At 38.4% G+C, this 23,127-nt stretch overlaps 1 protein-coding gene across 3 annotated transcripts; it reads left to right on the top strand.

Annotated features, from left to right (window-relative positions):
* Window positions 1-501: 501 nt before the first annotated feature.
* On the top strand, window positions 502-22,795 carry ZDBF2 (zinc finger DBF-type containing 2). 3 transcript variants are annotated; one of them, XM_007436447.3, is made up of 6 exons: window positions 502-580; window positions 4,175-4,226; window positions 4,370-4,421; window positions 8,953-9,058; window positions 10,713-10,840; window positions 18,089-22,795. In XM_007436447.3, exons 1-6 carry the CDS (start codon window positions 575-577, stop codon window positions 20,787-20,789), a joined length of 3,045 nt encoding a protein of 1,014 aa, XP_007436509.1. In that variant the 5' UTR covers window positions 502-574; the 3' UTR covers window positions 20,790-22,795. The 3 variants fall into 3 exon arrangements, with proteins under 3 accessions (XP_007436509.1, XP_025027801.1, XP_025027800.1); XM_025172033.2 differs by lacking the exon at window positions 502-580 and adding an exon at window positions 587-605; XM_025172032.2 differs by lacking the exon at window positions 502-580 and adding an exon at window positions 589-3,366.
* Window positions 22,796-23,127: the final 332 nt, after the last annotated feature.

Here is a 23,127-nt window from a genome sequence, read left to right as displayed (position 1 = left end):
CGTATCACCTATCTCAGTGTTTCTCAACAACTCCCAGAATTCAACTCCCATATTGACACCGGCCAGGTTCACACAACTCGCAAGAAAAAAATTGCGGGTCGTTTGTAGTTTAGCAAGTGGCAAAATCACCCAGTGCATCTGATAAACCTTGAGCTGGGGTTTAGCACGGCCAAGCATGTTCTGTGCGAACAACACCCTTCTTACTGCGGTGCCAAAAGAAAGCGCTCTAGGAGCAAGTCGGGTCTTTGGGGACGCAGAGAACGCCACCTCTCGCAACCGGCCTGCGAGCCCTTCTGTCTCCCGAGAGGCTACGATGGACGCGAACGCCCGCGAGCCTGGCCCCGGCTCCTGCAAATCGTTTTTGCTCTTCTTGTGGGCGTTGTCTATCCTCCTTCGCCCGCCCACCGGCGCGCGCGCTTGCGTTCCTCAGCCAACGAGCGGAGTAGTACAGAAGTCCCGTTCTCGCCTTTCTAGGAATATTGCGTGCTCATTGTCTCCCTGGTAACCCGGAAGAGGAAGCTGTGGTTGTGCTTTTTGACACTTTTGAATCAGTGAAGGGGGAGGGGGAAGCGCAATGGAGGTAAGAAAGAAAACGTAGAAGGACGGTAGGCAACTTCGATCGGGCGTTTAAATTGGCGGTGTAGACGAAAAGAAAAGAACAGTGGCTAGATTACCCCGAGGCCATCGCTTCCTTCCATGCACGCGCGTAGGGGCGGGGCCTCTTGGTTGCTTCCGGAGCGCGCGCGCACCCTCTCACTTCCCCCCCCCCCCGTCCCCACTTAATGTCTGCTCCGAGGGTTGGATCCCTGGAATCATGGATGCTACTCTGGCAGTGGGGCGGATGGGGGAGTTCCGCGCGCACCTGTGTCCTTCGTTTTGTTTTCCCAGTTTTCGTTCCGATCCTGCTTATGAGCGTTGTGTCAAAACGTGTCCTGGTTTATGCTAAGCCATAATGAGATGTATTTGATTTTGGCTTAGTGTGTTGTGTGACAATCCCATAAGATGTAGATTAATAAGCCGTGGTCGACCATGACTTAGCATGTTGTGTGAACCAGCCAGTGTCTCTTGGCGAGGGCACTGCAGCTTCTCTGGAGGTATGGCCATTCGTAGCCACTGGTTTTAGATAGCATCGATTTGTGAGAACTTTTGCTGTGTTCACAATAGCTGAGTTAATCATGGTGTGTTGAATAAGGCAAAATTGGATATCAGGCTAGTTTGTAAACCATGATTTCACACAAATACTAAAATCAACTCACATGACTCTGAAGATTAAGCTTGTGTAGGTTTCATAGAATCACAGAGTTGGAAGTAGCCATTTCTGCTATTGTGTTCACCCTTCTGCTCAGGACAGGAGCAGATTAAACATTTTAGGCCATATAAAATAGCTATACCTAAACTTTGGCATATCAGTGGAGGCATATGTAATTAAAGGCTTCTTATCACACACATCCCAATGCAGATTTTTACCTAGAAATTGGTATAATAATTAAAAGTGTTTCAGCCTAGCCTCTCCCCACCCCATTCCCATCCTGCTAATTTCTATTTATCCTTTTCCTATTCATTTTTGTGTCCCTTTCATAACGGAACACACTTTTGGTTGAGTTCCAATTTCATTGGGTAAAGTGGCATATATTGGACACAGGTAAAAGGCACTGCATGGTTTTTACACAACATTAATATGCAAATGATTATATATATATAATATATATATATAGATGCTTATAGGAAGCCCCTGGGATTCTCTGTTCACGTGAAGAAATGAGCATGTATGAAATTAGATAAATAGACTATAAACAGGTTGTATGGATTTTTCTATATAAAAGTAAGGTTCACACAACACACTAGCCTAAAATACTATATCTAGTTTGCAGCTCTGTTGTGTAAACACAGCCAGGGTGGTTTATGGCTTATTGTGTGGTGAGATAATTTAGTTAAGTCCTAAGTCAGTTAACCATGGATACACTGAGAAAAGAGATGAAGTAATTTTCAAATAAGGACTTTTTGAGTTCTGTAAAGCATACATGTTAGCATGCCTCCAATTGTTAGTCTGAAGTAATTCCATAAACCTTGAATAGAGTTGACATTTCCCCTAAAACGGCTGCAGGAAAATAACAATTTTAAGAGTAGAGGGAGACTCACAAAAAATACAGTAATGATGTATGTTATGAAACAGATTTTAAGTTTAGGTACAAGAATGAGTTTTCACATGATATATTGCACTGTAGGAAGAAAAACTCTCAGGTGTATACAGGTGTATCCTAAGTTTGTAGCAGAACTGCTCTTGTGCAAGGTTACCCAGTCCTGAACTTGAGCTTTGTAGTAATAGTTGGGTATCTTGTTTCCATTTCCTCTGCAAACATCACCCATCGTGTTGTGTAGTTTTAAAGGTTATGGTAGGATTGGAAAAAGTGCATCCCTAGAATATGTGGGACCAACATTTGGTCGTTTTATTTTATTTTAATTTATTTTACATTTAGAGGGTTTTAAGGAAGTTTTAAAGGGCAAAGATTCCCTAACCTTTAAAGGGCAAAAAGCAGTTGGTTAAGGTACACAGTTTACTCCCTAAAACCTCTAAAGGCCCCTCTAAATCAGCCCTGAATTTGCCCGCTTTTGTAGTACGTCCTTGAATATACCATACAAAACTTGATATTGCTCCCAGACCAAAAGGAGTTGTATAGCCCTGGATTATTGTTATATCCTTTTAAATAATCCTTATAATTTACAAAGATACCTATGAAATAATGTAAGAAATCACAATTGTCTTCTTATGTGGCTCATTTTCACTCTAAGCTACCCAAGCTTGCTATTATGGAAACAACTGTAAATGTTGTTGATATTGGTCTGATTTGTTATGGTGAGTTGTAATTTGTGTACATTTTTTCCAATATACAATTTCTATTCTAGACCACTTGTACCTGGAAAAATATGAATGGCTGCTATAGTAATGTTGATGTTCTTTACAGATCTTGAAAAAGCAGTGCTTTCCCCCCCATCTTTATTTGTATTTAGTTACTTATATGTTTAGAAATTTTACTAAATTTAATCTGGGATTGGGAAGCAAATTGGATAGATTTTGATGAATACCAATTTTGTGTCTGTCGTCCTTATATTATGAAATCAGATTATATTGCTGCCAGTGATCAAGGCTCATATGGCATGTAATTGTAGCACATGTATCTGTTTGAATGTGGGCCAGTCTGTTCCAATCACATTAAAAGAGGACACAGGAATCTATTTTTAAATATAAGAGGGGCATATTGGTAAGTGGAACTGAATGGTTCTCTCTCCTGTGAGCTACCTCTACCTGTTTCTTCTGGTCTCAAAGTCCAATGAGATGGAAAAGAGTTCAGACAACAGAGTGAAGAAGTAAGTCACTGGAAAAGTACTGTGTCTCTTTTAAAATTTGATATTCGTTTGTCCGTTTATGCATTTCATTATTTATTTTATAAACTGCTTCACTTTAGAGGCTTTTGGCAGTGCACATAATCAAAATACCACGCAGTGTAGCAACGCAATCAACAATAAAACCATCAATGCTAATAATATCGACATGGATCTTTCTCTTCCTGCTTAATCAATAAAGGCTTCCCAGAAAAGCCAGGTCTTAACTATTCTCTGGAAGGCTGTAAGAGAGGGGACCATTCTTGCCTTGAACAGCAAGGTGAAGAGATTTAAAAGGAGAGGAGCAGGCACCAAGAATGCCTCATTCTGTGTCCTCTCTTGTTATACCTCCTGCTACCACCTTCAGCAAGTGATCTCTATTCACTTGGGTTGAGTGGCTAGCGTTTAACCAGCACCTTGGATTATATTAAGAAAAAAATTAGTAACCAATACAACTCCTATAGCAGCAGTGTTATATAACAGAGGGAAAAATCTCTGTCCTCTCACAATACTCATTAAAGGACAATGTCTTGAAAATCCCCTGTATGTTTGTTCTGTAGTTGTTACCATATGAACTGCATGATGACAAACCCCCCCAAAAATCTCTTGAGATTTTGGTGTTCTCATCCTCAAGATCTTGTATAAAAATGAGATTATTCCTGAAATGGAAACATTTTACTGAGGCTGTGTTCATGAAATTTGCAATATTGTTCTTAGTAAAAAAAATTTGAGCAAACATTTCTTGGAAGAACCTATGTGTATGTTCAGCTTTTTGCACTGTTTTGTTTTACAGATGTTTGATCATAATAAGCAAGCTGATGAAGCCAATGTTAGTTCAGCACAAGGTAAACCTTTTATTCACCAAGAAGAAATGTGCAATGGGAGCTTCAGCATCTGCTGAAATACATTTTACTGTTCTGAAAGATAAATGGAACTTGGGAAGTAAGAGTATTGATTGATTTTCTCTTTCATTTTTTTTCCCATTCAGGTATGGAAAGGAAAGTTAATGAAGGTTCCTTATGGCAGGACAGCAATAGTAGGTAAGTTTAGTTTCATGTAAAATCAACAATCTCCAGAAGCCTTGATATGAAAAGAATTTATGAGTAAGAAATAGAGAAAAATAAGTTCCACTTAGCAGAATTAAGAATGTTAAATCATTTTAGGTTAACTTGACCAGATAGATTATCATGTTTATGGTGATTTTAAAATCTTTTTTCATAGCGAATAGGTGAATTAATTTTATTAATTAATTTGGTTATGTCCTGTATTTCTGATGGAGGACACCATGATTGGCAGATGGGAACAGTAAATACTTTGTTGTATTTTCTGTTTTGTTTTCTAAGTTGTAAGGACAGGATTTAATCTGTTTCATGTGAGTTGATTAGCATTTGGTAGTAGAATAAAAGAGAATGGTTGCTATTATTGATATAATTATTTTTGTTTGTAAGCATAAGCAAAAAGGGAATTGTGATGAAGGGTGAATTGTTCTGGAAATCTTCCCTCTAGTAAAGTTGGCTTCTCTAGAATACCAATAGAAGAGAATATATGTAGCTCAGGATTGAACTGGGGAGTCCTTGGGGTTCTCTGAGCTTGGTTGTTTTCTTGCAAATGTTTCGTTACTGTGATGGAATGGAATTATGAAGGCCAGGCTCAGGGAGATAAGTGTGTTCTTAGTTCACCGGAAGAGCGTGGGAAGATCAAGAGCATGAGGCTGGCACCTCCCTGAGGAATTCACGGTGTTGTGGCTGGCTGGCTTGGGAGCTAGGTTTGAGTCTGGGGAGATTGATGTCAGGTTTAGCCCAAAGAACTCCAAGAGACAATACAAATCCAGTTCTACTGTGTTTAATAGCTGCAACCTCTAGACAGAAAATCTCCCCAGACTGAAACCTAGCTCCCAAGCCAGCCAGCCACAACACTGTGAATTCCTCAGGGAGGTGCCAGCCTCATCCTCTTGATCTTCCCACACTCCTCTAGTGAACTAAGAACACGCTTATCTCCCTGAGCGTAATAATCTCCTTCGTAATTCCATTCCATCACAGTTACCCGGCTAGGTAACATTGCACTGTAGATGCTACCTAGCCAGGTAACGAAACATTTGCAAGAAAACAACCAAGCTCAGAGAACCCCAAGGACTCCACAATTCTCTAGAATATGTTAGAATCTCTATCTTACACTGAGTGTGGCATTTTGTTGGGTTACATTTCAGATCTACTGCCTTGGTGATTGTGTCCTAGGAGATGTTGAATTATTAGTTAGTTAATCTGTATTCTTTTTGTCTCAGTCCCCCACCCCGAAGAGTCTGAGAAATTAGTTAATGGTAAAAAAAAAAAAAAAAAGTTAAGATAGTGGCCCTGACTGTGTAACTGAAGTCTTGTCCCCCCCCCCCTTTTTTTTACATGTTTTATATGTTTTTACATGTTTTTTTACATGCTCTTTGGAATATTCTGCCCCCAGAGGTGAGATTGGCCCCCTCACTCCTGGCCTTCCGGAGGGCTTTAAAGACCTGGTTCTGCCACTTGGCCTGGGGTGGGGAGGGAATACTTCAAGCGTGGGAATGGCTAGCCCCACAGAGGCCTGCTGTCTTCAGCCCCAGATCCTTTATCTTCTTGGACTCTCTTCCTCTTTTTTAGTAACGTTTTTTAAATTTTTATGTTTTATGTATTTATATGTATTTATGGTTTTAAGGTTTTGTGTGAGCCGCCCAGAGTCCCCCATTGGGGAGAGATGGGCGGGGGAGAAATTTGATAAATAAAATAAAAATAAACATGTGTTGCCCCCCGTGGACACTTCTGCAATCATCTATGTCAGACAGGAGCTATAACAGCAAGTCTGCCGTGCCTATCTTCCAAGCTCCTCCTGGTTCTGTTAGTAATTTTCCTCTGCCTGAATTAAAAGTAGTGCTTTTCAGTGCTGAACCAATATCTAGCATAGGCATACAATTTGAATAGTTGTCATAATCACTCCTTGCTAATGATGCAGATGACAAGGTACAATGTTTTTACTGGAAACTCAGGACAATAAAATGGCAGAGCTGAGTCTAGAGTGATGATGAGGGAAGAGTTGGTTAAATCTAAACAAGTGTAAGTTAGATGCCTTGGCTTTGAGTATGGCAAATAAATTATACTTTGTCACTATCATTGCATCTGCAGAGTAATGCAGCAGAGCTATTCTCATTCTAAATGTTTATTGCAAGGACATCAAGGAATGCTGTGGAAAATTATTCCGTTGTCTGCTGTGACATTTCTGTGAAATATTTTGTTTTTATTGTAAACTGCCCAGAGATGCTCTTTCAAAGTTACCTAAGTAGTTTTTATTAAAACAGCAGAAACTAGATGGAACTAAATATGTATCATAATAGCCAAGTCTATTTAAGGATGGATAGTACAATTCCTTTCTCCACTGAAGCCCTGGGCATTCTTTGTCCTCTTTTGCCCAGACCTACCCTAGCTGCCTTAATCAGGTTGGGAAAGACAAATACGCAGGTTAGTTGGTCGGTGGGAGATGGACGGTGACTAAATTTGAAATATAAATAAATAAATATTTTAGGGATAAAATCAGTTGCATTTGCTCTAACATGGATTCATTTGCTGTAGTGGCCCAAACGATGCGTGTATTATGCCTACTTGTCAATTTCTTATGGGAAAGTTTCCGTTTATACTGCTAGAAGAGATAAATAAGATTCTTTGTAGCCCAAGACCAACTAACCTGCGTATTTGTCTTTCCCAACCTGATTAAGGCAGCTAGGGTAGGTCTGGGCAAAAGAGGACAAAGAATGCCCAGGGCTTCAGTGGAGAAAGGAATTGTACTATCCATCCTTAAAATGGCTTTTGTAAAGCCTCTACTGAAAAAGCTCTCTCTGGATCCCACCATGTTACATAATTTCTGTCCAGTTTGGCTAGTGGGATTACCTCTTAATTTTAGGGCATCTGGAGTGAGGTGGATTAACTATTTCATTCTTTTTCAGACCTGAGATTGGAATTGAGACAGTTGTGGTTGAGTATACATTTTTTTGACAAGCACTAGACAGGGTATATGTCCCTGTTGATTCTGCTAGACTTAGTGGTATTTGATATAATGAAAGTTGATTCAGAACGTGATGTTGAAGGATTCATTCAGCTCTTTGGACATTAATATATGGTGTTCCTTAAGAATCAATCTTGTCTCCCATTTTGCTTAATATGTTAATGAATCTTCTGGGAGAGATGATCAGGAGATGATTTGGGGTGTATTTTCATCAGCAGCTTTATTTCTCTTTTTCATCTACTACTAGGAAAACTTTTGATGTTCTGAATCATTGTCTAACCCACAGAACTGATCTGAATTTATCAACTAAGTCTTTATCCAGACAAGATGGAAGTAGACTAAAAAGTTTAATCTGTTTGGGATGAGTAGGATTTACCCTCAAGAACAAGATTTGCAGTTAATGTTACTTTAGCTTTATACCTCAAAGCTCAAGTTCCCTATACCCAGAACTGCCTTTGTCCATCTTAAGTGGATCAACTGTGTGTTTTTGATGAAGCTAGACTTGGCTATTATGATACATATTTAGTTCCATCTAGTTTCTGCTGTTTTAATAAAAACGACTTAGGTAACTTTGAAGTGCTTTTGGGAACTACATTTGGTTTAGAATGCAGCAACAACAAAGTTAGTGGATGTCTGAGGCAGTGGTCCTGCAAAGGCTGGGTTGGTTACCTCTTTGTTTCTGGGCACAATTTAAAATACTGGTGATGACTAGAGACTAGGTCCAGGATAATTAATGGACTTCTTCATCCCAGACCAGCTTTACTAAATCCTACGATGGAGAGCCCTTTCTCTATACCCCTACTGTGGCAACAGCATGATTTGGGGGGTTTCTCAGTGGCCACATTTAAACTGTGGAACTCCCATGTTTTGGGCAGGGCGGGTTGGTACCTTAAATGGTAGTTTTCACCAAGTGGTTAACAGGTTCCTGTTTAAGAGAGGCATTCCTTCCCTAGGTAGTATAACTTTTATTTGAATATGTGATCTGTCTTCTTTTGTATTTTTGTCTTGTTTTTACTTTCTTTTAATTAATTTCAGTTTTCTGCTGATTTTAATTTTTGTATTAGTTGTAAAAGTATAAGTAGAATTTAAAATAAACTTCTAACTTGAGAAGAATGTGAATGAGTCTGCTACTTCTACAGCGCATTCAGTGAGATCTAATTAATTTTGCTGGGCTATAAAAAAAGGTAACAAGAATACTGTTTTAATAGTAAGACCTTTTAATAACTGAGCATGCAGAACCTGATTTTATCAAACCTTTATACAATGGAATTCTCATGTAATGCTATGGACCAAATTTCCACTGTGGGATTTATGTTATTTGTACAATGGCATCATCACAGATATGATGTAAACTGACAGAAATGATATAATTGGCGTCATTTGCCTGGTGATGTCATCAAATAATGTAAACCCGCTCGAAGCCCTACTATCTAATACAATAGATATTTCTGAATAATCGAACCTCCTCTGCAGTTAGTTTCATTTATTGTGCTTTATAATCCTCTCTCTCTGAGAATAAACAACTATATCAAAATTTATATTTTTCAGTTTAAATATACAAGGATCAGAGCTGTCTAAAACTGGAGTACCTGTTATGCAGAACAGACAAGGTTATTGCAACTGTTGCCATGCACCCTACAGTAATCTTGAACAGGTATTCAGATAAACATTTAACTCCAGGTGACATATGGAAACCTCATTAAAGGGTTTAATAGTTTCTTTTTGAAGGCTTTCCCTATAGAAATAGACCGCTCATGGAAATCTCTCTTGCAGCCACCAAGCTCTCTTTCCCACGTAACCTTGAATTTAAAAAAATGCATGCCGCAAAGCACTATCTCATACTATCTTTATTTTCTAGAATTCCTCTGCATTCCCAAAAAGGGAATGATTACTGGGGGGGGGAAATGGCTGCAGATCAGTGTTTTGTCCTTGAATTGTTTCCATCACCCTCTCCCCCACAAGGAATACAAAGATGCACTGAAGTGTTAAATATCATATTGTGGGGCTAGAAAGTGATAGACAAGGACTTTAAACAGATTAAATGCTTGTCTTAGGACTGTTCACTTCTACCATGGCAGTCATTTGCAAGGACCCAAGCACTTCAATCGTAGTAATTTTGTGAGAGCATCCCCAGAGTGCTCTCAGAATTCTAAGCGGTACCAAAAGAGTTGCCTTTGCCTGTTCTGCTCTTTTAGAGTAGATCTAACAATTTAAAAGCAAAGAATGGGACGTTCCTTTCATGCTTGCAGTTTTATTTTTACTTTTAACTTACAGGTGTTGAAACTTTACTTTTACTGGCTTGAGAAAAGCATGGTTAGGCAAATGAAAAAAAAAAAATCCAAATTGTGCATTAGCTATGATAGAGGACTGTCCCTCACTTATGCAAGTCTAAATTTTCTAATCACCCTTCTTTCTGCATCCCTTCTGTCATGACAGTCTGAACTGGACGTAGCCTCTTGCAAGACATTCCTTTCATCAATAGAAGCTCCCTTTCTAGTAAGATTGTGCAGTGAACTAGATTTGAAGGGTAAATGGTGATTTGGAGCATGAGTGGGCCTGTATGACACATCTATCAGCATTTCCTTGAATCAAATGCAACTTTTCCTGGGATTGCAAAGTGAGTCCTAAGCTCAGTAGTTGCCAATAGATGTGATGTGAGTACTCTCATATGCCTAAGTTCACCTTTTTCCTTTCAAATATAAATCTTTTCTCTGTGGCCCAAAGGGCCCGAAGAAGTGAATACCCCTGTGGTTAGTAGAATCCTTAAGCAACACCTCCCTTGGGATTCTTGTTGGAAGATGGCTTGCAAGAAAGGCTGTTAGAAGATTTTCCTCATGAACCACCTAGTTGATTTGTTTGTACAATAGTTTAGTGCTGAGGAGCAAAACCTGTGAAATGCGGCAGAAATGCTTAGGGGATTGGGATGATTGGGATTATCAGAGGTACCAAAATATAAAATCTGTCGTTGCATTCTTTTACCACATCCTATTTTTTATACCTCTTTAACTAGCAAATTTCACACCGTGGTACCACAGCTATTTTTTTTTTCCAATTATATGCGGGGGGGGGGTGTTGTTTTTGTTTTCATTTTTTGCTTTCTTTGGTGCCCTGGCCTTAGCTTATCTGATGCAATTGGTTTTCAGCCAGTGTTTCTTAATTTTATGATATCAAATAATACGTCTCTTAAAGTGATGTTTTTTCTTATAACTTTTCATAATAGAAATTCCTGGAATTTATTCTTGTCTGTTGTAAAGAAAAAAACTAATAGATTATGAAAATACAAAATACTCTTTTCGCTTTATCTTCAGCATGTATACAGTTCCCAGCATAGACATTTTGTCAGTTACTGTAGGAATCGTATGGGTACAACTAGCCTGATGGAGCGTTTCCTGCAAGATGTTCTGCAACATCATCCCTATCGATACTACGACAATAGGTACAATCATTCAATGGTTTGGGCTATCTGGATGTTTTATAATACAAATCCAATGTGTTAAAGTAGAAATGTATTAAATTTGCAGCATGTTGGGCCATCTGAAATATATTTTTAGCTGGAAGCAACTTGAAAAACAAGTTGTAAAAGAAGAGTGAAAGCTCTGTGTTGAACTTGTTGTGGTTTTGTGCTCATTATTTTTGCTTTTGTTTTCAGCAATGTCTCTTTTTTCTGTTTTGCTGAGGAAGGAGAAATTATAACACCTGCTTTTTTAGTGCATTGGGCTACGTACACTCTGAGTCATTTAAATGCCTAATCATGGAAAAAAGTAGTGTCTGGTATCATTATAAAGAAGCTACTAAATAAGAGAAGAAAATGCATAAATATAAATATTATGGGAGAAGTATGTTAAAAATGGAACGAAGAAACAGTGATAATGTAGAAATTTCTTGGAAGAAATCATGTACGTATCGTGTCAGTTGAGTACCATCAAATTGTCCTCAACTCCCGGTGACTGCACAGACGAGTGCCTGCCATCTTCACAGGGGGAGCCTACAATTATAATCTTATAAACATTAATTACTGTGAATTAATAGTAATTCATACTATGGAGTGAAATGTTTCTTCAGCCTGTTAAAATGACAGTCTGCCAGATTTAACTACTGACTAAATTCCCTTGTGTGAAGACATCACTTAGATAAGATTGTTTTTGTTTTCTCCTTATGCAGTGGAGCTGGGCCAAGCAAGGGAGGGGAACTACCTAACAGACGATAGAGGGAAGGATGGGTGAAGGAAGGATAAATGCAGCCTGTTCAAATGTTGGGAGGAGAAGACTTGTTCAGGAAAACAGCTTGCCCATATTTTTGCCCATATTTTTCTGTATGTAGTGGCTTCTGGGCATAAAAGAAATGCCATTTAGAAATATTTAGAAAGATTTTAGACAAAAGAAAACATATAAAGAATAAGCAGTGCGTGGAGAGACTGTCATGAAAATCTACTTATTGAAAGAAGACGGTATAAATGAAGCTATAGATCAATCTGAAGACCAATATACCTGAAGAACAAGCTAGTAAATTAGATAACTGCATCATTCTGCAACACAGTCTGAGCCTTTTAATACTAGTATGATTTAACATGTAACCTCCTAAGCTGTTTCCTGTGTTGAATATTGTTTAAAAAAAAAAGTTTAGCTTAGTTTTCCTTACAGCTTTTTTAAATAATTAACAAGTTTTTCAATTTATTTACTAAGTGAGAGTACCATTAAGAGAAATCCTCATATGCCAGTTGCAATTTCTTTATAGTATATAATTCATGTTCTTAATTTTCGATCTTTATGACAGATCATACTTAATTTTACCAAGTAGATTCTACCCCATATTTCTCCAGTGAGTTAAGAGGGAGGCACTTCAGAGTTCCCCATTTAGATTGGAGCTACAGGTAGTCCTTGGTTAACGACCACTTGTTCAGTGACCATTTGAAGCTGCAACAGCATTGAACAAGTGGTACTTACAACTGCTCCTCAGAGTTCCAGCCGTTGCAGCACCCCCGCAGTCATATGATCACAATTCAGGCACTAGGCAACCAGCTCACACTTACAACAGTTGCAGCATCCTGTGGTCATGTGACCGTCATTTGTGACCTTCCCTGCCGTCTTCCCACAGCAAAGTCAATGGGTAAGCCAGCAGGGAAGGTTACAAGTTGCTCCCATAAGTTGCTCCTGCCGCTTTTTCTCCCAAGGAGCCCACTACAGAGTACGAGATCCCAGGGATCGCGTACTCCATAGCGCATGCCTGCAGCATCCCCTCCCATTCCTAGCCACACTTGCGTGGTGCCACAACACTCTCCCCCACCCGGCCACCCTCCATAGCACTCGCCTGCCTGCCAGCCTGCCTGCAAACCACCCGGGACTTGTGACTTCCTGCCACCTTCCCCACTGACTTTGCTTGTTGAGAAATGTCAGCAAGTAGCAGTCATGTGAGGCCATTGCTTAATGACCTGCATTCCTCACTTAACGACAGTAGTGGGGGCTGCCAGGATTGCCGTTGCTAAGCGATGCAGTCACTTGACATCGCACTTTATGGCCTCATTGCTTAGCAACGAAAATTCCAGTCCCAATTACTGTTGTAAGCTGAGGACTAATCTCTGCTTCTAGCTTTTTAATACTTTGGAATTGGATCAGGATTCATACTGAAAATATATAAATGATTTATGGAAAAATGATAAAAAGTCATGCTATAAAGGTAGCAAAGCAACTAGAAAAGGAAATGCAAGGAAGTTTGTTAATAATAGAGGATTCCAGTGGGTATATGTACTTTTGTGTGAAGATTCTTTGTTTTCCAAGGACTGGGCAGACCACAGCGCAGAAGACAACTGTACAAAAAACATAAAATATTGTTAAAGCTAAAAAATGCTACTCCAATGGCCATTTTGCTTTAGAAAGCAGATGGATACAAATCAGGTCTTCCCCGTGACATTGAATGGAATGTTGTGTTTGAACAATTTATTAAGAACTGGACAATTTCTGAAAATATTTATGAAGAAAACCTTGATAAAATAGAGGTGTCTTACCCAAAGTACCTAACATTAGGTTGGTTATATGGAAGATATTGTTAATATATCAGAGCCTGCAACCATACTCTTAAAAAGCAATCTGGAAAGAACATAGTTCATTGATGGTGCTGTTGAAACTTGGAAGGCATATCAAAAACTCTGAAGGAATATAATTGAGACTAAAAGGACGGGGGGAAAACCCTACCATGACATGGAAATCTTAAAAATTATTTTTTGGATATTCCTGTCGCAATAAATTTCAAGACTGTCAGGAAACCATTTCAGTAGCACATTCTGATGATGTTTAGAGCAAAGCCATTCTTCTGATTTGGAGGAATCATTCCTCAGACATATTCAACCACAGTTGCTTTAGTTGCTAAGCCAACATTTTACTGTAGGAGCTTTCTTTACAGGCACAGAGGGAATATTTTCATTATTTGCTATTCACTCCAAGCTAAGAAACCAACTGGGACTTGAAAAACCTAGTAGCGTTCACATATTTGCTTCAGTCCATGAATATATGAAAACTAAAATAAAAAGCGAAAAAGATGAGAAAGAGAAGGTAATAAAATTTGATGTAAAAAAATAAATACAGCTGTAAGCTAAGACATTTGCAGTTGCAAATGTGAAATGCTGATGTGATATTTAAGGTTTAGTTTAATAAACACAGTAGTGCTTTTTTGTGATTTAGTTCCTTTGTTCTTAATATGCTATCAACTGCATTTGCAGCTTGTCATGTGTAATCAATATTAAGAACTATTTTCTAAATTAATAGTAATATAAATATGTATGGTGTGAAATCATGTATTGAGTGCCATATGTAAATAATGATTGTTACAAACCTGATTTCACTTAGTGATTTAAATCAGAGGTAAGTTATCATTTTTCAGATTTGAGGATACAGATGGTCTTTAAGAGATGTGCCAGCAACTGTGTTCCAAAAACTGAGTGGTGGCAGGACAAATATTAAATTAAATATAACTAATACAATTTCTCTCCATATAATTTTTCCCCTTGGGCACATTAAAAATTACAATTTCATAGCAACTTTTGGAAGAACTGTAAACAACAAGTTGACATCCCTGCTTTAAATCAATAGAGATGTAGGGAACCAAGGTTTGGTGTGACATGAATAAGCATAACCTACTGGTCTTGCATGGTTTTTCTTCCTCCATTTACTTTCATTTTTATTTAACTACACTCTGGAATGACAAACAGTAGTTAAAAATAAAACTAACTTTAAGCTGTTTTTTTCTGAAGCTGGCTTGTTTAATCTGACAATAGTTAATATAATCATAGTTCCTAATTTGGTTCACCACAAGTGGAAATGAAAGTACTAAACTTCGGAAGGGGAGGGGAGTGTGTCTTCCAGGAGGAGGCTAAGCTGGTTCATATCTCATTAAAAGTGAACTGCTTAGCATGATATTCAGATAATGGCCATTGTGATAAATAGTTGACTTTCTTAATGTAGCAGAATGCTTTTATATATTTCAAAATTTAATCTGAAATTGGTGAGCATCATTGCAGCACGTGTTATATGATTGACTTATGATATTTGATAAGTGATTCAAATCATAGTAAGAAGTAGGCTTGACATAAATTTCATGGGTTTTCTTCAATGAGAATCGTAACTTCTGTTTTGCATAAATTGAGCAATGTTGTTTAACAATATTGTGATCACTGAGCTAAATTGATTCTAAGCCTGAATATGTCTACCCCCCTCAATTATTGCAAAATTACAAACATGGGGATGGATGCTAAATGGATGGGGGTAGGAGACGAGCCCTTTCCAAAGCTAGGAGAGGCACATTGCTGAATGACCGAGCTAGGTTCTGGAGTCTTCCATTAGAGTTTGGCATGGCAGATGAGCTGGGAAGAAAGTATTGTGATCTCCTACTGTGAGGAGTGAGATTCCTAGGTTAATTCTATTATTTCTTTCTGCTCATCTTTGTCATGCTTCCATCAAACTGTTATACATCTGGCATAACATAAGCTGCATTCCCATGCTGTCCTCACCTGGACTAAAGTCACTTTGTGCTGAACTTAAACAATTCTGTCATTTTGTGGAATCTTAATTTGGAAGTGGGGATTCAGTGCTTTTAGTAGTCTTTCAAAATCTATTAATAAAATTCTGAACATTGATTATGAAGATGCTATTGGTACTTCTCAGTATTTAATTCTTCAGATGGCATGAACATTGGGCTATTCTTGTAGTCACATCACTCACATGGTGCAGCAGCCAGCCAGGGAATGGGTTATTTTAATGAAGGCTGACTAAAATAGTATTTTGCTCTGGTACTTGATATATTATTTATAAAAGTTAGGAGGGTAAAGGAGGATTTTTTCCCTTTGAGCTTTATTCATTATGCTTTTATGTGGTGTGCTGTATTGATGGTACTGAAGATATTTCTGAAGGCTGCAGTTTCATGCTGCAGGATTTTTGTTTAATTCAGTATATTGATCAGATTTCAAGAGGCAACAAGAATATAAAGTAACATTCTTCACAGTATCGTTAACGTTTGATATTATGTTTACTGATGTGGGGTTTTTTTCTAGAATCTTTTAAAATGTATATCTAACCATTTATTCATATATATCACCATTGAAGGAGAAGGTGCAGCATCAGAATTGACTTATTAAGGATTTTTAAAATTAAAGTAGCCCACAGTGGAATGACTATTGACAGAGATGACAAGATTTAGTTAACAAAAAAGCAGGCCATGAGGTGAGAAACATTTCCATATACAATTGTGAGTGGAGAATGGAGGATTTTCCCCCCCACTTTTTATACAGCTACAATAGATTTATATACAGGTAGTTCTTGACCTATGACCATTCGGTCAGCAACCATTCCAAGTTATGATGGTGCTAAACCGGTGGTTATGACTGGTCTCGGAGTTCTGGCCGTCACAGCACCCCCATAGTCATGTGATCGTGATCTGGATGCTTGGCAACCTATTTGCACTTAAGCTGGTCGCCAAGCACCCTGCGATCATGTGATCACCATTTGCATCCTTCCCTGCCAGCTTCCCCAGAAAGTTAATGGGGAAGCCAGCAGGGAAGGTTGCAAGTCACTGGGGTAAGTCTCCTCCACCCGCACACCCTCCCCAGCCCCTCTGCACTTGCACAGCGCCGGCCACTCGCACCCCCCCACAAACCCTTCCCAACCCTTGCACCTCCCATGCATGTGCCCCCTTGCACCCTCTCTAACCCCTGCTGCACCTCCCTTGCACCCTTGTGCACCCTCCCCAACCCAGGCAGCATCTCTTGCACACCCTCCCTGACCAGCGCCTCTTGCACCTCTTCCCTGACCCTCGTTCACACACCCTCCCTGCACCTCTTGTGCACCCTCCTCCCCACCCCCACATACCCTCCCTCGCTCCCCCACCTGGCAGCAGCTACTTACCTGCCTGTTGGCCTAAGACTTGCAACTTCCTGTCAGCTTCTCCACTGACTTTGGTTGTGGGAAGCAGGCAGGAAGTTGCCTCACCTAACAACCATGGGATTCAGTTAATGACGGCAGCCAGGACTGCAGGGATTGCTGTCGCTAAGCATAAATCACGCTTTATGACCTCATCGCTTAGCGATGGAAATTCCAGTCCCAATTGCCATCTCAAGTTGAGGACTATTAGTATAACCTTTTGCGGATTAATTGAAGGAATTTTGCATTACGGAAGAAGTTTATGTGTATATTTTGTGTGACAGGAAGCTCCTACTGTTTATGAGGAGGATAAAAAATAGAGACTAGTGGCATCAGAATTAATCTCACAATCTAGAACAATCTTGCTTAACTCATATTAGTTAAAATAAACTTTACTATTGTTATTACTTAGATAACCCTAGATTTGTCTGAGTTTTTAGTGGAACTCCCTTTTTCAGTCTTGGTGTATAAATGTATACTGAGTATAGAATTATTCATTTTCTCGTTCATACATTTTGCTTATTCTGATTTTCTTTAAAAATCAGTGAATCCTACAAGTTCCAGTGTAGGATTTCTCATTTTATAATGTAGATATGAACTGGACCTTAGTTACTTTTTTTAACAGCACATTCAGAGACAGCTGTTTACTTAATTGATTACATTAAAGTTGCCTACAATTACTGTAGCTAAGGCTAGCTTTGCGAACCATGCTGGCTTAAAATAGAGAGGATTAATTTGCAGTTCAGTGTGTTATGCCAGTTCAGCTGTTCTCGCTAGTTTATGGCTCGGTGTCTTATGTGAACGCAGACATGAACCATGATTCTTGTAACTGTGGGTTCACAGCTTAAGGTTTTTAGATTGAAGGCTCATGTATTTTTATCTGAGTTGTTCCCTGGGATCTTTCCCTGGTGTTTTAGTATTCCAGAACACATTAACCATTGTGACAGAAATATTTGGCACAAAAAGTGGTTCTGGAGATAGAGGTGCCATCTCCCCAATGATGTAGAATGTTGAAAATTCCCTCTCATTCCTCACTGTTGCATAGCAGCAGGATTTAAACAACATTTTATTATCCATGAAATTCAGAGCTCAAACTTGTAAGTTCCTGAGTGGTTTATAAGTGGTTGGTAGGCCACTTTGGTTTGCAGCTATACTGCTAGTCATACTAATAGGACCATTAAAGTTTTATTAACTCTTCTGGCTTTTAATCCCTTAGTTGCACATTTTGCTTTAATGTTCAATAATTTATAATATTGATGTGTATTTTTTCCTTTCCCTAGACCAACTTATGATGACATGCCATTCAACTCCCAGCTTCTTGCAAGGGATGGGGCTGCTCTTTCTGTGGAAGTCAAAGAGAAAGAGAGAGATACAAGCAGGGTGGAGGATCCAAACACTGAGAGTGGATTGACTGCTGAATCAGGCTGCCTTATTTCCCAGAGCCATGAAAAGCTGAAGAAAGCTTCTGAGGCACTCCTACCTATCCAGACCCTAGGAAGGGGGCAACAGCCCAATCTAGGAGCTTCACAACGAACTATGGATATTTCCAGTAATACAAACAATCTTGGTCCAACAAGCATTTTGACTGAAAATAATAGTCAGAAATTTACAGCTAAGGACGTTTTACCCCATCCATTACCTGTTAGCCAGTTGTCATCTACTCCTCATAGACTTGCAAAAAACATTAGATATCCAGTAACAACAGATTTAGTTTTAAATGACATACGTGAGCAGACTAATCAGGATATATGCAACCAAGATGGATTTCTGAATTCAAACGAAAGTCCTGTTTTACAGTCAGTCCCATCAAAAACTGTTTCACATTCTCATGAGAGTCCTGTCTATAATAAAGGCAACTCTTTAATCTCAGGTCAACTTTTTTTAAAACAAGATGAGTTAGAATCTCAGGATGAAACTCAGATTAACTTCTGTCTCAGGAATACTAGAAAACCTGTGGGCACCAGCAATTCCCTGACTTTTCAAGCAACTTCCCAATTATCGAGACAAAAAGAACATTTGTACAGAAGTGCTGAAAGTTCTATAAATGAAATAATTGAACAAGTCATTTTGAAATACTGCTATGAAGCTCCTCCCAAAGAGTTGCCTTGCAGAGAAGAAGATGCAAATTCCTGTGTAAATATACTGTCACTTTTGGATCACAGTAGTCTACATGGCTCAGATATAAGTTTTGACTGTGATGCAGCTGTTGATTCAGGAGCAAACCTGCCCAAGTTAACTGTTAAAAATCTAGAACTTCTCAAAGAAGTTAAAGTAAATCTACAAGATGAAAATTATGGCACCCAACTCAGTTCCATTTTTAATAACGTTTCAATGCCGCAAGTAGCTGAAGCAGAAAATGACATTTCAGTTCAAAATGAAGAGCCAGTTCTTCCAGCTCTGCCTCATGTGCCTCCTTCCTTCGTAGGAAAAACCTGGTCTCAGATCATGTACGAAGATGATATGAAAATTGAAGCACTTGTGCGGGATTTCAGAGAAGGCCGCTTCCGCTGCCATTTTGATACTGAGTCCTTGGCTCATCGTACACAGAGCAGGCTAAGAAAAAAACCCCAAAAAAGTGATGAGAGGATCAATACAGTTGCAGCTAACAAAACGGACGCTGGATCAACTAAAGGGGTTCCAGAATTTACTGATGGGCTAAGTGATGGCCCTGACTTTAGCAACTTATCTGCAACTTCAGAAATACATGTTCCAAAACCACTGAAGAATCCCAAAAAAAGGATTTGGCGCCTTGCCTCAAGATGCCAAGTAGTCAAGGTTAGCCATGGCACACAAACAAGTTTGGTACAGTATCCAGTAGTAAAACAAAAAGTAATTAGGAAGGACTATCAGCTACAAGATCAGATGGCTAACCTCCTTTGGTCAGAGAATGAGAAAACACCTGCCATGAAAACTAGACTATGTGCTCTTAGGCTTCCCAAGTCTTATACCAAAATCATGAGCCCTTTACAGCCACAAACGGTAGTCTATGTTCTTTCATGTCCAGAGACGAAACAATCTAGGAACAAGGCTGAAGAGGTTCCCAAAATTAAAAGTCATAGCTCCACAGATAGTAAAGATTCTGTAAGGTATAAATACAAACAAACTTCTATTAAGTATTATGATCCTCTGACAAATCGAATTTTAAAAACACCTCCCAAATGCGTACCTGGGGAGAAGACAAAGAAGCCTACACATGTTCGACAGCTATTCAGGAATCTCAACCTTGATGGAAACAGGAAGAAACAAGCTGATACCCAGTATATGTCAAAGTCCTTCAATTCACCAGACAACCATGCTTCAGCAGCATCTCTCTTGCTTGATCCTGTTAAGGAGAATGATATGAATTCAAGTCACCATAAGACAGATGAATCTTCTATTTCTACAGAAAGATCTGAGTGTTTGGTATATAACTGTTCAGAGAAATGCTGTAAACCCTTATTTGTTTCACCATTGAACTCACACCAATCAGAACAGGAAAGCGACTTTCAGTTCAATCCATTTAATAGAAAAGGAATCAAATGTCCCTTGAAGTCCCATACAGCTGATCATTTAGAAAGAGACAATCCAAAGAAAATATGGCAGAGAAAAAAAATCAATAGTAGAGAATCAGGGTTTCCTAAAAAAACTTCAGGACTAATTTTTGTCAAACATGACCTTGTTAAGAAAGGCAGTAGGAAACAACCACCCAGAAGTACAACTCAGCAAATAGAGAGAAAGATAAAAAAGATTTCTTCTTGTACCCTCAAATCATCTATTCTCAGGCACCACTCTAAGAAAACTACCATAGCAAAGCACCTTCAGAAAGAAAAAGCTGATATTAAAAAGCTGACAGTGTCAAGGAAGCCGAAAGGAACATTTTTGAACACTGCAGCTGGAATGGGTGTTCCTGAAAAAAGGCAGAGAGCCACTGTAAGGACTTCTTCCAAAGTAAAGGCATGGGAAATGACTAGAGACAAGAATCTTTTTTGCACTGTGAAATGATGTTACTCAGATCATATAAACTTGCTTTTTGACTGTCTAAGAGGGCTTGAAAGGGAGAGGAAAGTGGGAGTGGCTTTTGAAATGAATACATCAGAATTAGAAATGGAACAAGTTCAAGATCCGACAGTAAGCTAATACGTCAAGAGGTAGTCCATATTGCTGCTTTGTAAGTGTTCTGCACATTACACGTTGAGTAAGGCTACCTTTTTTTAAGCAGTAAAAGCCCAGTGTTGCAGCTTGCTATATTATTTTTGTCACACAGAGCATTATTTTCCCGTGTAAAACCAATGTCAGTTATTGAAGACATTTACCTTTTACATGAGGCTCAGTTTTGATATCTTGTTGGTAAACTAAGCAATGCCAAAGCTCATCCCACAGCAGCATGAAACTAAATGGGCATTCCTGCTGTTTAGTTAAGACTGTCAGTTTCCCCTTAACTTCCCTGAAGAATCTTTGATTGTCTAGAGCCACTTTTATGGAAATTGCACATGGAAGTTTGGGGTGTATGCATTGCATTTGCAGAAGTGACTTCACCTTGTCTGGAATGCAATTTTGGATATAAATCACACTGATTGAGTTTGTAAATTCAGATCACAAATACAGAATTATCCATCCTCTGTTTATTCCCTTGTCAACAAACAGCATCAGAGATCATTCTAGAATGAAGCTAGTCTTGAAAAACATTTTTTCTTTCTTTCAACTTTTTTATTTTTCCTGGAAGAATGATTGATTTTTAAGAACATACAGAATGGTTAATCAAGATTGCTGTGTATAAGCAATATTTCTATCCTTAATCTGCCCTTAAAAACATGCATTACAGATATCTAGTTTTACTTCACAATGTAGTTGTGAAAGCATCTGAAAGTAATTTCAATAAGCAAGTTTTATTTCGTGTTTAAAATAGATTTCCAAATTGAAATTGTGAAAAGTAACATCCTATACTTAATTTTTTTGACTTGCATTAATATGTTTATTAAAAACATTTTTCTGACTACATGTTCCAAGTTATATGTTACTCTCAAATATAAAATAATGTTATAATTCTCCATCTGGATTTATTGAATTTCTGTTTTCTGAGAAGAGACCTTCCAACAGGTATTTGCATGAGAATGAATATTTTGTTCAACATCCCTGGTTGTTAGGACAATACTTCCAGTGTACTGTCACCACAAACTATTGTAGCCTGGTAATTATTGGTGCCTCTGTCATATACTATTCTAATACAAACATATTTAAACAAAAGCTCTTTAACTGATAATTTTATAAGTTACTTGATAAAAGTTTTATTGCAAAAGTTTCTTTTTCAACTGTTTTGTGTTTATATGCAAAATTTCACTGATACATTTATGATGGATAAGAGTGTCCTTTTTAACTAACATGCTGATTTTTGCATTCTGATCTGTAAGCTTTTGTGAATATTCTGACAGAGTACATGGTCTTATCTTCATCAGTTGTTAAATTGTATATATTTCCGTACTGTCCTGCTTTCTTAACCCTCCCATTTTTTCCCAACCTCAGGATGCACAAGGCACAGACTGTCTAATTTTAAACATTTTTTAATATTTGTATGTCTGTCTTTGGGTTATAAATTGGTTCCTCAGAGTGCCATTTTAAAAAAAAGATGTTAAAAATGGCTATATTTAAAGAATTTTGATAATTATCTTGATATATTTATATATTTTCTTTAAAACAGGAAGAAGTCTAACATCTTATTTTTTGTATTGTAAAGAGCTTGGAATATAATTTTGGGGGAAATTGTGCAGAATTGAAAATTCTATAATTATTACTTTTGAATATGCCTCACTCCTGGATTTAAGATTACAGTGTATGCTTGGTCAAATAAATGTTGGGGAGACAATATATTTTGGTTAAAACTGTATTTTATCAGTTTGCTGGTTTTATGGGTAGGTTTTTAACTTATTATCTTATAGAATTACAGTATGTGGAATGCTCAACATTTTAATAAATAAACCAGGATCCAAAAAGTGCTGTGTAAACGTCTAGATGATTTCCTGTGCCATGGGCATGCCTGTTGTCTGTTCTAACTAAGGACTCAGTTTCATATTTTTACAGGCTTTCAGATTCTGAGATGCTAGGGGGTTAGTTTCTGTGATCAGTCTTAAAATATGTTTTCCTATTTAGTCCCCACACTGCGCCCACCAGGCTCACTCCTTATCTGTCCCATCCCCTCATATACTAAACACTACTTTTCAGCATCCAGTTTCAGGCTGAGCCTCAAGATTTGAGCCTCAAAAGTTTCTAACCAGATTTAGAATGCATCTCATGTTGCGACAAGTAGTTCTGGAATATATATTCCTGGGGGACCTAGAGTGTTGAG

The sequence above is a fragment of the Python bivittatus genome, unplaced genomic scaffold, assembly GCF_059951505.1.
Source record: "Python bivittatus isolate LINGU-HERP-01145 unplaced genomic scaffold, Pbiv_v1 ctg000200_np1212, whole genome shotgun sequence".
Taxonomy (NCBI): domain Eukaryota; kingdom Metazoa; phylum Chordata; class Lepidosauria; order Squamata; family Pythonidae; genus Python; species Python bivittatus.
The sequence above is the reverse complement of the archived record's forward strand: the minus strand, read 5'-3'. Positions and strand labels throughout refer to the sequence as shown.